The following is a 15,470-nucleotide window of genomic DNA, read 5'->3' as shown; positions in this document are numbered from 1 at the left end:
TTAAGGTCCATGGGTGAAATGCTTGTTTCATGATAGATTACAGAAATAACATGTGAAAATAAACAATCCATAACCAATTAATTACAATTGACAGAACCTGTGTGCCAAAGAGTGGCGTCATTAAAACCTTGCCTTATAAAAACCCCCTGAAGGAGGAAAATCCGGTCAATGAATCACAATATGATCGAATTGCATATTCACACTCCCCTGTCACAATAAAGATATACCACAATAAGTTAAATATATGAGTTTTCGACTAAAATGGTCTTTCAACTTGTGTCCGAGCTGTATCTAAGTTCTCCAACTCAATTATCCACTCAAGTCATCCTCTAAATCTCTATTTCGGCACAAATTGGTCTCATTGTAACAAGTCAAACAATATGGGCAGAATATTTTCAGATATATTTCATTCTTCGAAGGGAGGTATTCATAATACAGGTTACAAACCCTAGTAGGGTTTAATTAGGAAATAAGTGGAATCCTAATTACATAATACCTATACAAAAGGAAAAATAAATAAAACCCAAATAGAATAGGATATATCTACTCGCCAACACTCCCCCTCAAGTTGGAGCAAAGACGTCACGCATGCCTAACTTGTCAAGCGAGTTGAGAAAGATACTTGTAGAAACAGCTTTCGTAAGAACATCAGCTAACTGATACTCTGAACGGATGAAGGGGAAGGACACAATCTCCGCATCCAACTTTTCTTTAATGAAATTTCGATCAACCTCCACATGTTTTGTACGGTCATGTTGTACAGGATTATGAGCAATTGCAATCGCAGCCGTATTGTCACAATATAAATCCATGGGTTTATTAGGCCCAAAACCAAGGTCTTTCAACAATCTCCTCAACCATAGTAACTCAGATACACCATGGGTCATTTCCCGATACTCAGCCTCAGCACTAGATCTAGACACCACCTTTTGTTTCTTGCTCCTCCACGTAACAAGATTGCCACCCACAAACATAAAATACCCAGATGTCGAACGCCTATCTGTGGCTGAACCTGCCCAATCAGCATCTGTATACCCTTCTACATTCGTATGGCCATACTTGGAGAAAATTAACCCCTTGCCAGGAGTTACTTTCAGATACCTTAAAATACGAGTCACAGCCCCCATATGATCCACACTAGGAGAGTGCATAAACTGACTCACTATATTTACAGCATACGCAATGTCCGGACGGGTATGAGCTAAATAAATCAATTTCCCCACAAGTCGTTGATAACGTTCTTTATCAGTCGGAACTTGATCGGGATATATCCCCAACTTATGATTCTGCTCACTAAGGGTATCAATTGGTTTACAATCCAACATTTCAGTTTCTGCAAGTAAATCCAAAACATACTTTCTTTGGGATAGAAAAATACCATGTTTAGATCTGGCAACTTCAATCCCAAGAAAATACTTTAAATCACCCAATGATTTCATCTCGAACTCAGAAGCCAGATACTTCTGAAGACTTTGTATCTCTACATGATCATCTCCAGTCACAATCATATCATCAACATAAATAATTGAAGCCGTCAATTTACCTTTATGACGCTTCAGAAACAAAGTATGATCAGAGTTACTTTGCACATACCCAAACTTCTTCATGAATGCAGCAAATCTTCCAAACCACGCTCTTGGAGACTGCTTTAATCCATGCAAGGATTTCCGTAGCTTGCACACCACACCCTCCTTAGAAGTCACAGGGATACCCGGCGGAGGATCCATATATATTTCTTCCTTGAGGTCACCATGGAGGAATGCATTTTTGACATCAAATTGTAGCAGCGGCCAGTCACGGTTAGCAGCTAAGGATAAGAGTACGCGTACATTGTTGAGCTTAGCTACTGGAGCAAAAGTCTCTGTGTAATCCACTCCATATGTCTGAGTATACCCTTTTGCTACCAATCTTGCCTTGTAACGGTCAATGGAACCATCAGCCTTGTGCTTCAAAGTAAACACCCATCTGCACCCAACTGCCTTTTTTCCTTTTGGTAAAGGAACTAACTCCCAAGTAGCATTCTTGTTCAAGGCTTCCATCTCAACATGCATTGCATCTACCCAGTTTTGATCAGATAGAGCATCCTGCAACTTAGTTTGCACACATACACTAGATAATTGACACAAATATGATGCATATGACTTAGATAAACGATGAGTTGACATATAATGGTTAATGGGATATTTAGACTTGGCATGTATATCAGGAGAATATTGCACTTTAGGTTTCCCACGGGTAGTACGTGAGGGCAAAGAATAGGTAGGCACATCACTAGAAAGTACCTCATTATCACAACTTGATTGAGGCAATGACAGGGCAGAGGGGGGTCTATTATCAATTTCATCTGTACGAGAGTCGTCAATATCACTGTTATGTCCTTCTGAGAGAGGCTCTTCATCTGTACGAGAGTCGCCAAAATCACTGTTATGTCATTCTAAGATAGGCTCGAAAACACCAACAATTTTGTCTGGCGACCGGTCGTGGCTTTCCTCGCGACCGGTCGCGTCACTCGTATCGATACTGTTGTCGCTCGTCGACGCGAGCGACCGGTCGCTTCCTATGTGCGACCGGTCGCTTCCGATGTGCGACCGGTCGTTTTCATCACAGAGTCGTTGGCGACCGGTCGAGTCTTCCCTGCGACCGGTCGCTTCCTGTTCGCCAGAAATTCCTTCTTCAGGTCCAAAAACTTCCATATTTTCCACTCCGAAACTCTTCAATTCACTCCCCCTCTCCCCCTGAATTGAAGAGGAGGGAGAGACATAGTAGGGTACTTCTTCATGAAAAGTAACATCCAAAGTGACATGTACCTTCTGAGTAGGCGGGTGATAACACTTATAACCCTTCTGAGTAGTAGAATAACCAATGAAGACGCAGCGGAGAGCACAAGGATCAAGTTTACTCCGTTGATGGGAGTAGACATGAACATACGCAACACACCTAAACACATTCGGAGGTAACTTAGAGACCGAAACCGGAGGAGTAAGAGCACACAACACATCAAGTGGAGTCTTGAAATCAAGAACCCGACTAGGAGTACGGTTAATCAAGTAGGCCGCGGCCAAGACACCATGTCCCCAAAGATGATGGGGAACAGACATATCCAACATAAGAGAGCGGGCAACTTCAAGTAACTGACGATTCTTCCTTTCAGACACGCCATTCTGTTGAGGAGTGAATGGAGTGGTAGTTTGGTGAATGATACCGTGATCACGAAAGAACTGATTCAATGTATGATTCACATATTCACCGCCATTATCGGTCCGAAAAACTTTAACATGAGCATGAAACTGAGTAGACACCATGGCACAAAAATCAGGGAGAATAGAGGCAACATCATGTTTATTCTTCATCAAATACACCCATGTTAAGCGAGTGCAGTCATCAATAAACGTAACAAACCAACGGAAACCATTTGAAGTCACACGAGCAGGACCCCATACATCAGAATGGACTAACTCAAAAGGCAAGGCAGCTTTATTATTACTTAAGGGAAAAATAGTACGGTGACTCTTGGCCATTACACAAGTCTCACATTTGAAGCTAGACTCATCACAGGAGTAGAATAAAGATGGAAACAGACGCTTAAGGTAGCCAAATGACGGGTGTCCCAAGCGACGATGCCATAACCAAATTTGCTGGTTGTCTTTGACACTGCAACGTTGAACAGTATTAACGACACGATCACGAACTGGTGCAGAAGGTAATGTCAAATAATACAACCCCCCTATCCGTTTACCATGCCCAATCACCTCGTGAGTCTTGAGATCCTGAAAAGAGCAATGGGTAGGATAGAAAGTAGCAGAAGCATTAAGTGTATCAAGTAAGCGACCAACAAATAACAAGTTACAATGGATATTGGGAACTAATAACGCACGAGACAAGGACAGAGTTGGGGTGAGAGAAATGGTGCCCTCGCCAGTAATTGGAGAGGGCAAACCATTAGCACTAGTTATGTATGGGTCACGGGTGTTACTAGACAACTCATAAAAAAATTTAGCATTATAAGTCATATGATCAGAAGCACCAGTGTCAATTATCCAAGTATTAGAGCCAGTACCTGGAATAGAGTTAGAAACACGCAAATTTGCAGAAGCAGCAGCAGCACCAACAATGGAATTATCACCCATGATTGTAGCAGAAACTCAACAAATCACGCAGGGTATACAACAGATCACAGCACATACACGAATATGGCAGATGCACGAAGACAACAGAGGCACAAACACAGTAGAGGCAGATGCACGAACACAGTAGAGGCACAAACACGACAGAGCACACAGCGGAACACGGCAAAGGCACAGATACAAGAACCCGAAAAGAAATTAGGGCACACAGTAGAACACGGGTGGGCACAACACACACAGGTCACCAGAAAGTCGGCTATGATACCAAGTCAAACAATATGGGTAGAATATTTTCAGATATATTTCGTTCTCCGAAGGGAGGTATTTATAATACAGGTTACAAACCCTAGTAGGGTTTAATTAGGAAATAAGTGGAATCCTAATTACATAATATCTATACAAAAGGAAAAATAAATAAAACCCAAATAGAATAGGATATATTCTACTCGCCAACATAACATTTACCGACAGTTTGCAGAGATTAGTCCCATTTTACCATTTGACAACCCCAAAAAAAAAAAAAAATTTGACCGAAATTGTCTCTATAAGCCAGAGTTCCATTTTGGTCCTCCAACAAAAAAGCATCCACCACCCTAATCTGCCCCTCCAATTTCCCGTCTTGCGGGAGAATCTGAATCACATTGTTCAGGTACCGGTAATTCTTAGCTTTAACATGCATTTTTTACTTCATATTTTCCTCTTGTTTTGTTCTAAAGTCTTTGTTTTTTCCCCAACAAAAAATCTGGAAACATAATGGAGTGCAGATGGAACGCGCAATCTATGAAAATGAGGTCAAAAGGCGCAATATGTAGAGAGAGCTGGTTTGTTCACTTTGTCAGGAGACCTTCTCCAGAAGCTCATTGGTTTCTTTATTATGTTGTTGGCTATGGAATAAAAGTTCATTACTGAACTTACTATCTATTATTAGAGACACATATAATATATGGAAAAATTAAGGTCCATGGGTGAAATGCTTGTTTCATGATAGATTACAGAGGTAACATGTGAAAATATTTTGAACGAACTCTTGGAAGAATCTTTTCACAAAAAATATTAACACAAATTTTAATTGATATATACTTTAAATTTCTTTTTACTTTGAATTCGTAGATGCCAAGATGTTAGTTTTGAATTTTTTTTTTCTTATCAAGAACACAAACATTCATTAAACAATCCAAAACTAATTAATTACAATTGAGTGGCGTCATTAAAACCTTGCCTTATAAAAAAACCCCCCAAGGAGGAAAATCCGGTCAATGAATTACAATATGATTGACATTCACACCCCCTTGTCTCAATAAAGATATACCACAATAGGTTAAATATATGAGTTTTCGACTAAAATGGTCTTTCATCTTGTATCCGAGGTGTATCTTAGTTCTCCAACTAAATTATTCACTCAAGTCATCCTCTAAATCGCTATTTCGGCACAAATTGGTCTCATTGTAATATTTACCGTCAGTTTGCCCAGACTGACGGTAAATGCATATCCATCACCCTGATCTGCCCCTCCAATTTCCCCCTAACCAACCTCCTAGGCACTAGCCCAGCCAAGCACCCACCCAATTTCATCCCGCCAAGCACCCAATTTTGTATTTGAACCCACCAATCCAGATTTGATCCCTATAAGAGAGAGAGAGAGAGATTGATTGATTGATTAATTGATAGATGTGATGGGTGCTGAGGGAAACAGAATTGCCATATATGGTTTTCTTCGTGGCTTGTGGAGTTGGATGATGAGTAGGGATGACAACGGGCCGGTTTGGGGCCGGGTATGGTGTTACCATGTCCCCGTTCTCGCCCCTATCTCCAGTAAAAACAGCTCAAGGAATCCCCGTCCCCATACCCGTCGCGGAGCTACCTCCCAAATCCGCCCCATACCCGCACTAGTACAAAAAAACCCCTTGCGCGACCAAACTTTGCGCGACGAAATACAATTCGTCGCACAAAGTGACTTTGCGCGACGAAAATTCAACTTCGTCGCACAACATATTACGCGACTAAATTTTGCGCAAATAAACACAAATCGTCGCACAAAGTCACTTTGAGCGACAAAACTTTGCGCGACGACAAAGCATCGTCGCGAAAAGTAACTTTGCGCGACGACAAAGCATCGTTGCGAAAAGTAACTTTGCGCGACGAAACACTTAAATTCGGTGCACAAAGTCTTGCGCGACGAAGTGTGGTTCGTCTCGTAAAGTCTTTTCAAAAATAAATTAAATAAAAAAATATTTTTTAAAATCTATGCATGACTTTGCGCGACGAAAGACAAAAATTCGGTGCACAAAGTCTTGCTCGACGAAGTGTCATTCGTCTCGCAAAGTCTTTTCAAAAATAAATTAAATAAAAAATATTTTTTAAAATCTATGCATGACTTTGCGCGACGAAAGACAAAAATTCGGTGCACAAAGTCTTGCGCGACGAAGTGTCATTCGTCTCGCAAAGTGTTTACAAAAATAAATAAAATAAAAAATTATTTTTAAAAATTTTTGGATGACTTTGCGCGACGAAATCATAATCTTCGTCTCGCAAAGTGTTTACAAAAATAAATAAAATAAAAAAATATTTTTAAAATTTTTTGGATGACTTTGCACGACGAAATAATAATATTCGTATAGCAAAGTCTTTACAAAAATAAATAAAATATATTATTGTAGTTCGGATTGGGTTTTTGTTAGAAAATATATATTTTAAATTGACGATCGAATTGGTTCATTGTATTCATATAGGGTCAAGGAGTGTAGCTGTAAAAAATCATCAAAATCGAAATTGAAATAACCGTTGAATCGTGATTTTTCGTTTATAACCGTCGAAAAGTTTTGTCCTATTACTTGATCTCTGAATGTTTATTTTTTCCGATTTTTGGCGTATATGTTCTCGAAGTATAAACAAACAAGTTTGATGGTTGGATCGTTGAAATTAGTTTCGTAGAATGCGTATGCCATCAAAACAATATATTCACTAACAATTAAGAGTTTATTTATACTTTCATTAAATACAACATAAGATTTTGTGGTATCCACTAGTGTAAATATTTTAAATTGAAGATCAAATTGAGTCATTGTATTCATATAGGGTCAAGGAGTGTAGCTGTAAAAAATCATCAAAATCGGAGTTAAAATAACCGTTAAATCGTGATTTTTGTTTATAACCATCGAAAAGTTTTGTCCCATTACATGATCTCTGAATGTTTATTTTTTCTGATTTTTGGGGTATACGATCTCGAAGTATAAACAAACAAATTTGACGGTTGGATCATTGAAACTAGTTTCATAGAATACATATGCCATCAAAACAATATATTCACTAACAATTAAGAGTTTATTTATACTTTTGTTAAATATAACATAAGATTTTGTGGTATCCACTAGTGCAAATATTTTAAATTGAAGATCAAATTGAGTCATTGTATTCATATAGGGTCAAGGAGTGTAGCTGTAAAAAATCATCAAAATCAGAGTTGAAATAACCGTTAAATCATGATTTTTCGTTTATAACCGTCGAAAAGTTTTGTTCTATTACTTAATAGCTGAATGTTTATTTTTTCCGATTTTTGGTGTATATGATCTCGAAGTGTAAACAAACAAGTTTAACGTTTGGATCGTTGAAATTAGTTTCTTAGAATGCGTATGCCATCAAAACAATATATTCACTAACAATTAAGAGTTTATTTATACTTTCATTAAATACAACATAAGATTTTGTTGTATCCACTAGTGTAAATATTTTAAATTGAAGATCAAATTGAGTCATTGTATTCATATAGGGTCAAGGAGTGTAGCTGTAAAAAATCATCAAAATCGGAGTTAAAATAACCGTTAAATCGTGATTTTTGTTTATAACCATCGAAAAGTTTTGTCCCATTACGTGATCTCTGAATGTTTATTTTTTCTGATTTTTGGGGTATACGATCTCGAAGTATAAACAAACAAATTTGACGGTTGGATCGTTGAAACTAGTTTCATAGAATACATATGCCATCAAAACAATATATTCACTAACAATTAAGAGTTTATTTATACTTTTATTAAATATAACATAAGATTTTGTGGTATTTACTAGTGTAAATATTTTAAATTGACAATCGAATGCAGTCATTGTATTCATATAGGGTCAAGGAGTGTAGCTGTAAAAAATCATCAAAATCAGAGTTGAAATAGCCGTTAAATCTTGATTTTTCTTTTATAACCGTCGAAATGTTTTGTCCCATTAAATGATGTCTTAATGTTTATTTTTTCTGAATTTTGGCGTATATGATCTCGAAGTATAAACAAACAAGTTTGACGATTGGATCGTTGAGTAGCTTTAAATTTGTTTATTTTGTACGTATAACACTTAAGAAATTGAATAGTATATATATTTATTAGTAGCTTTAAATTTTTTTTAAGACTTTGCGCGACCAATATATAGTATTTCGTCGTGCAAAGTATACTCTAAAAATTTGGGCGGGTACAAAAAATGGGAATTTAAAAAAAAAAAAATTATGACTGTGCACGACCAATATATAGTGTTTCGTCGCGCAAAGTATACTCTAAAAATTTGGGTGGGTACCAAAAATGGTAAATTTAAATATAAAAAAAATTACGACTTTGCGCGACCAATATATAAGGTTTCGTCGCGCAAAGTATACTCTAAAAATTTGGGCGGGTACCAAAAATGTGAAATTTAAAAAAAAAAAAATTACGACTTTGCGCGACCAATATAAGGTTTTGTCGCGCAAAGTATACTCTAAAAATTTGGGCGGGTACCAAAAATGAGAATTTTTTTTAAAAAAAAAATACGACTTTGCGCGACCAATATATAAGGTTTCGTTGCGCAAAGTATACTCTAAAATTTTGGGCGGGCACCTAAAATGGGTTTAAAAATTTTTTCGAGACTTGCGCGACCAATATATTATTTCGTCGTGCAAAGTGATATGGATTTTAAAACCAAAATAACTCCTCCACTATTTTCTCAATTTCTTCTACTCTTACCTCTCCTCTCTCTTTCCTTCTCCCCAAATCCTACCCTTTCTCTCACACTCACTCCTCTCACTTAATCTCTCATCTCTCTCTTCACTATCTCTCACTCTCACTCAATCTCTTATCTCTCTTTTCATCATCTCTCACTCTCACTCACTCTTTCATCTCTCTCTCTCACTATCTTCTCAAATTCTCTCTCATTCTCACTCACTTGTCCCTCTCTCATTCTCACTCACTCAAAATCTTGTCAAAAGGTATATTCTCTCCAAATTTTAAATTTTTTTCATTAATATGTGTTGTTGGAGTTAGTTTTGAGTTTATGCCAATTTTTTGTTATTATTTTATGTTATTTGACAATATTTTTTTTTTTTTTTTGTAGGGAATCGTCGAGACTTTTACGGCTAAAGTTGAGGATAATTTGGGAATCCTCCGCCACTACCACCACAATAGGCTTGTAGATTTTATTATTGTACTTTGTTAATTTATGTGTACATTTTGAATATTATATATATTGGATAATTTGACCACTATTTTTCATATGTAATTTTATTTTGAATATGTCAATTTAAATTAAAATAATTAAAAAAAATAAAATCATACAATTAAATTAAATTTAAAAAGTAAAAATTTGAAAAAAATTAATATAATGAAATTGATATAAGAGAAATAATAAAACAACATGTCAAAATATTTCGTCACCCAAACTATTAAACTAGTTTATTTTAATTAAAAAAAATTTAAAAACAAAATTTTAAAAAAAATTGAATATTTCATTGCGCAAAGATTTGCGCGACAATAGAATTCGTCGCGCAAAGATTTGCGCGACACTAGGATTCGTCTCGCAAAGTTATATTATTCGTCACGCAAAGTAGATAATATTCGTCGCGCAAAGTAAATAATATTCGTCGCGCAAAGCAGTTAATATTCGCGCAAAGTGGTAAGTATTCGTCGCGCAAAGTGGTTAGTATTCGTCGCGCAAAGTAGTTAGAATTCGTCGCGCAAAGTGGTTAAGATTCGTCGCGCAAAGTAGCTTTGAGGGACGTTAGTATTCGTCACGCAAAGTGGCTTTGCGCGACAGAATATTTTTTGTCGCGCAAACCCTTTCTTGACGATCTTTGCGCGACGAAATTGTACTTTGTGCAACAAACTTATTTCGTCGTACAAAGTGTTTTTTGTAGTAGTGCCGTCACGTAGCTACCTCCCGTATCCTACATTATAACACTTAAAGTACATCTGAAATTATCATTTAACTCAATTAAATTCAATTGAATTTTAAAATTCTACTCCACAACTCGAAATAATCTCAAATCAATTTGACAAAACTAAATAAATATTATATTATGTCATAATCTTACATGGCTATATTATATAATATATTCATTAAAAATATATATAATACTTATCAGGTCGTGTATGGGGATGGGGATAACAATACCATCCCCGGCTCGTCCTCAACTTGGAATTTTTAAAATTTGGAGATCCTCGCGTCTCCCCCCATTAGGGTCGGGGATCCGATGAGTTTACTCTTAAAAAAAATTCTTATTAAAATAAACAAATAAACTACAATTATAGTTTACTATTATTTCACCTTATTCTTTTGTATTTTTATTTCATTTTTTATTTATTTTTTATATTTCTTAATTTTCTTAGCAATTGATTTCATATCATGACTAATGTATCAATTCATTATATTTTCTTGGAAAAAACACAACAAAAGTTAGCATTTAACTTAAAATACATATTTTGTCGCAAATTCTATCTATAAGCCTAAAACACAAATATAAGAATAACATAAAAATACACAATGTCTTGCAGTTTGAATCTATAAAACTAAAAATACCAATATAAGAAAATAAAAATAAAAATTACAACCTATACATGTGGGAACAAATATTTTGGGTTCCAATCACAAGACGCCATGTGGACAAGAAGAATGTCTCCTAGGTCAATTAATTGAGCTCATTTATTTGGCAAATTAATTGATACTAAAATTAGGGATATTATCTTAAATATGAGATATTTTCTTTATTTAAAAAAATAATATCACCAATTAAGATATTATCCTAATTTGGAGGTATCATCATCAAATTAGGAGATTTGATCCCGATCAAATCCCTAATGGACTCAATCTCTACAAGTTGGGGAAAGAATAAATTCCTTCCAAATAGGAATTATTCTTTGAAAAACCATAGATGCCTATAATAAATACATGGCTTCATTCAACACACAAGGTAATTCGAAACTCAGTTCCTAAACTAGAAAAATACCCAAAACTCCTTCTCTTCTAGCCGCCGGCCCTCTCCATTTTGTCTCTCCACATGGCTCCAGTCACTACACATGGTTCCAGCCACATAGTTCTCCCCATAGAGAAAACCCCGTACCCTTTTTTAGCTATTGTTTCACCTAGAATCAATTGAACTAACTAAGGCATCAGAGGATCTTTGGCCAACACTCCCTAGGTGTGGTGTTTTACTCCAATTTGATTTTATAGGGATCAAGGCTATACTTTTAAAATATTCTATTTATAAACTATAGTCAGGCTACTATACTTTTAACATATTCTATTTAGAGTGTATAGCCGCGCGGCTATACTTGTAAAATATTCTATTTATATAGTATAGCCGTGCGACCATACGGTTAAATATTACATTTATATAGTATAGCCGTTCGGCTATACGCTTTAAATATACACCAGCAATAAAAATATGGATTTCTTTGTAGCAAAGTTGAGCCTTAAGAAAATGAATCAATTAGACATGGTATGTGTTTACATTCCAGCTTTGTTCCTCTATGTGCGCTTAGGGTTGAAGGGAAATTTATGCCTTGTTTGTGTGTTGTTGCTTATCTTTTTAGGTGCCCTTTTGTCATATTTCCTTAAATATATTCAAATATTTAAACAGTATAGTCGCGCGGCTATACTCTTTAAATATATTATGTTTTAATTATTATTTAATTAAAAAAATCCACAAAATAATTTAAAATAATTAATTACTATTCATTAAGTAATTTATGAAATCAGTAAAATATTTAAATATGCACTAAAGAAATAATAATTAAAATATAATTACTAATTAAAGTAATTAAAAAAGGCTAAGATATTACCTAATTACATATCATAAATTAAAGAAGTTGGCAAAAAAATAAAAGTAAAGAAACCAAAGTTTGCTAAACTAAACCTTTAATCTAAGGAACAATAAAGAGCAAAGTTCATACTCTTAAACTTATAGCAACGATTTTGACCACAAAACATCTAGAAACGAAGAAGATCCTTTGTTTGTGGTGGTGTTGTTAGATTTGGATCGCTAGACTCCAATATAAATGGTTGCGGTGAACGCTCTCTGATTTCAACTTGAACGCGTCTTTCTTGATTTCCAGGATTGTTGGCCCTTTTTGCCTCCTCTTCTTGAGCTTTGGTTGGCAAGAAAGTGTGGTAGTAAGTGGTCTTCATGTTATCAGCCATGAGAATTGAATGGTTTTTCTTTTTGTCTTTTAGAGTGGATGAAGAAATTTGATAGATGAAAATTAGGGTTTTGGTTCGGGTTTTATAATGATGCATGGATGCAGTGTAATAGGAAAGTTGGATGATGGTTTACATGTAGGGAGTGTAAATGGAAATTTTATTTTTTATGAAATAATAATGAAATCTTGGCACACGCATACTGCATATTAATAATAAAAATAAAAAGGAAATGTATAAAATAATGAAACTTTTTCTTTGCTCTCACGTTTCCCTAATTTTATTGTTCTAAACTGAATTATTTACCCGAAAAGAGCTTCTGCTTGATTTCCTAGTTGCCGATCTATATACAAAACTTAGCTTTATTTTGTCATACAAATTGGCTTTGAATACACATAAATGATACTGTCATATACAAAACTTAGTTTTTTATTTGGGAGATTCACTAATATACCCAATATAGGAGCCCAAATTATAAAAATACCTCATATGAAATGGACTTTAGAAACACACCCAAAACTCATTTATAACATAATAAAAAGACTTTTAACTTCTTTTAAATTACAAAACTGCCATTGATTTCTCAAAACAAACCCAACCCCAAAACATATAAACAAGCCCAAAATACTCATTAGGACATCAAAGTAATTTAATAATCAAAATTAAATTCAATAGGGCCAATTGTCATTTTTTGGGTTTGTTTATAGAAATTAAATGGTGTGGGGTTTATTTATAGTTTTAGTGCTAAGAATGGGTATTTGACTAAATATCTATTTTTATTTTCGTGTCATACCCAAAAACAAGTTTTGTTTTTCGCAAACAACAAATATATATGCCTTTGCAAGAATATTTGTTGCGGCGCCAGTACCGGTACCACAACAAACCTTTGTTGCGGCGCCGCCCATGCATGGCATACAATTTGTAAGTAATGAAGATTGAAGCTTCTAGAAGATTCCAGAATCTACAGCCCAGCATTTTAACTAATTTCTTGGTTAACCTCTCTGTTAAGTTGTTCAGTAGCATAGAGGTCGATAAAGTCACTAACTAAACTTTTAAAGGAGCCAAGCAAATATAGAAAGACTATCATGAAGCTCATGATGAAGTTATGAAACCAGAGACATGCAAAGCTCATGCTACTTCACACGGCATACTGCTAGCAAAAATGAAGCTATGTCTCATGAAAAACAACATATATAGAGGCTATAAAACCATGCATATATACAGAGGTTTTGTTTATTAATTGATCTCTCTATTGCCTTCTCTTTTCTCATTTCACTTCAATTTCATCTCTCTCTCTCTCTCTCTCTCTCAACGAAGAAAATGGCTGCAAAAGGGAAGGATCTTAGCCAACAGCTCGAGGAACTCATCAGCTCCTTGCAAGAACAAGTCAGTTCACCCCCATTATATTGCTTTGCTTATAAATATATCTTGCTTTTCTTTTAAGTTTTTACATTTTTAGTATGGTAAGCTTTATGAAATATGGTATATGTTTCCTGGCAGGGCATTTTGACCGACTACTTTGACGACATAAAAGAGTTACAAGATGAAATCAACCCTCGCTTCGTTGACGAAATTATCACCATCTTCCTTCGTGTAGCTGAAGATTACAGAGCCGAACTCACAAGAAATCTGTAATTAATTTCCTTCACTATTTCCATGAACTAATTGGAGTTTTACATATATATAGATACTAATTTTGGAGAATTCAATTTTAATTTAATTAGGAGTGTGCCTGATGTCAACTATCCTGAGGTGAATAAACTCGCAATCAGGTTTAAAAGTAGTAGCACCAGGTAATTGCCAATTATTTTCTTTTTTTGGTCATAATTGTCAATTGGATAATTTTTTAGAATATGCTCCCTAATTACTATACATTAATATATTACTTAAAGGAGAATTATGATTTTGATGCATTTGTGATGTATGCAGTAACAAAGGGCGGAACCACCCTTAGACTATGATGGGCTCCAGCCCATTCGAAATAATTAGATAAATAGGAATTTAGTGTTACTTTTAAGAAATTCAGCATATTTAGTGAAAACTAACGCACTACATTCCACAAAAAATTAGTCTACTCCACCCTGTAGCTCCTTAAATGTAAAAAGACAAATTTATATCTCACCTGTAAGAAAGTTCTTGGTTCCGCCCTTGCAAGAATAATATGTGAAGGAACCATTTCAGCTCAAAATAAAAGAATAAAGGACCATTGCTAAGAATTTCTTAATATTTACTGGTCTCCTCTGGATTTTTGTATTGTATATTATGAGCTCAAATGGAGGCTTCTTAATTTGTTGCACATCCTGGTCTTCTTAATTTCTTAATTTACTGCATTTTGAAATTACAGTAATGCATGTGGCCTGGTTTCCCTTGCCTGTCAAGAGCTCGTTGATGCAAGTGAAGCAAATAACAAAGAAGGGTAAGATTTTATTTGTTCTCTCATGATCGCCAAATAATCTACTAACAAAATTTATGAATAATACATATATGTATGGTTTTGTGCTTGTAGGTGCCTTGTAGCTCTAGAAAATGTCAACCATGAATATCTTGTCGCCAAAGAGAATTTGAATCGCATTGTTGGGGTAACATTTGTTTTGAATCCTTAATCTTTTCTCAGTTTTAATTTGCATGTTGCAGGTTGTAATTTGCATGTTGCATGTTCTAATATTCAGAATTTTCTTGTCTACAGATGGAACATGAAATTTATGACATGAGGCTGTGCTGAAAGCAACCTGAGTAGAGAGAGTTCTTATTATATAAGAGTCATCGACTCCAGAAAATCGTGATGTTTTCTTCATGTTGGCCATGTAATAAGTTTATTACTTCTATGTTATAGACTTGTTTATAACTTGTTTTTAGGACAAGGTTTTGGTATTTGGAACTTTTGAATAAGTTCACTATAAAGTGAACATTATGTGTTTAAGACTTGAT

The 15,470-nt window shown here is 35.2% G+C and overlaps 1 protein-coding gene across 1 annotated transcript; it reads left to right on the top strand.

The window, feature by feature from the left end:
* Positions 1 to 13,799: 13,799 nt before the first annotated feature.
* Positions 13,800 to 15,264, top strand: LOC110773281 (histidine-containing phosphotransfer protein 5-like). The gene is made up of 6 exons (XM_088254682.1): positions 13,800 to 13,928; positions 14,043 to 14,173; positions 14,267 to 14,335; positions 14,887 to 14,958; positions 15,049 to 15,121; positions 15,229 to 15,264. Exons 1-6 carry the CDS (start codon positions 13,863 to 13,865, stop codon positions 15,262 to 15,264), a joined length of 447 nt encoding a protein of 148 aa, XP_088110808.1. The 5' UTR covers positions 13,800 to 13,862.
* The last annotated feature ends 206 nt before the right edge of the window (positions 15,265 to 15,470 follow it).

The sequence above is a fragment of the Prunus avium genome, chromosome 6 (genome assembly GCF_965620075.1).
Source record: "Prunus avium chromosome 6, drPruAviu1.hap1.1, whole genome shotgun sequence".
Taxonomy (NCBI): Eukaryota; Viridiplantae; Streptophyta; class Magnoliopsida; order Rosales; family Rosaceae; genus Prunus; species Prunus avium.
This window is presented reverse-complemented; position numbering and strand designations above follow the sequence as displayed.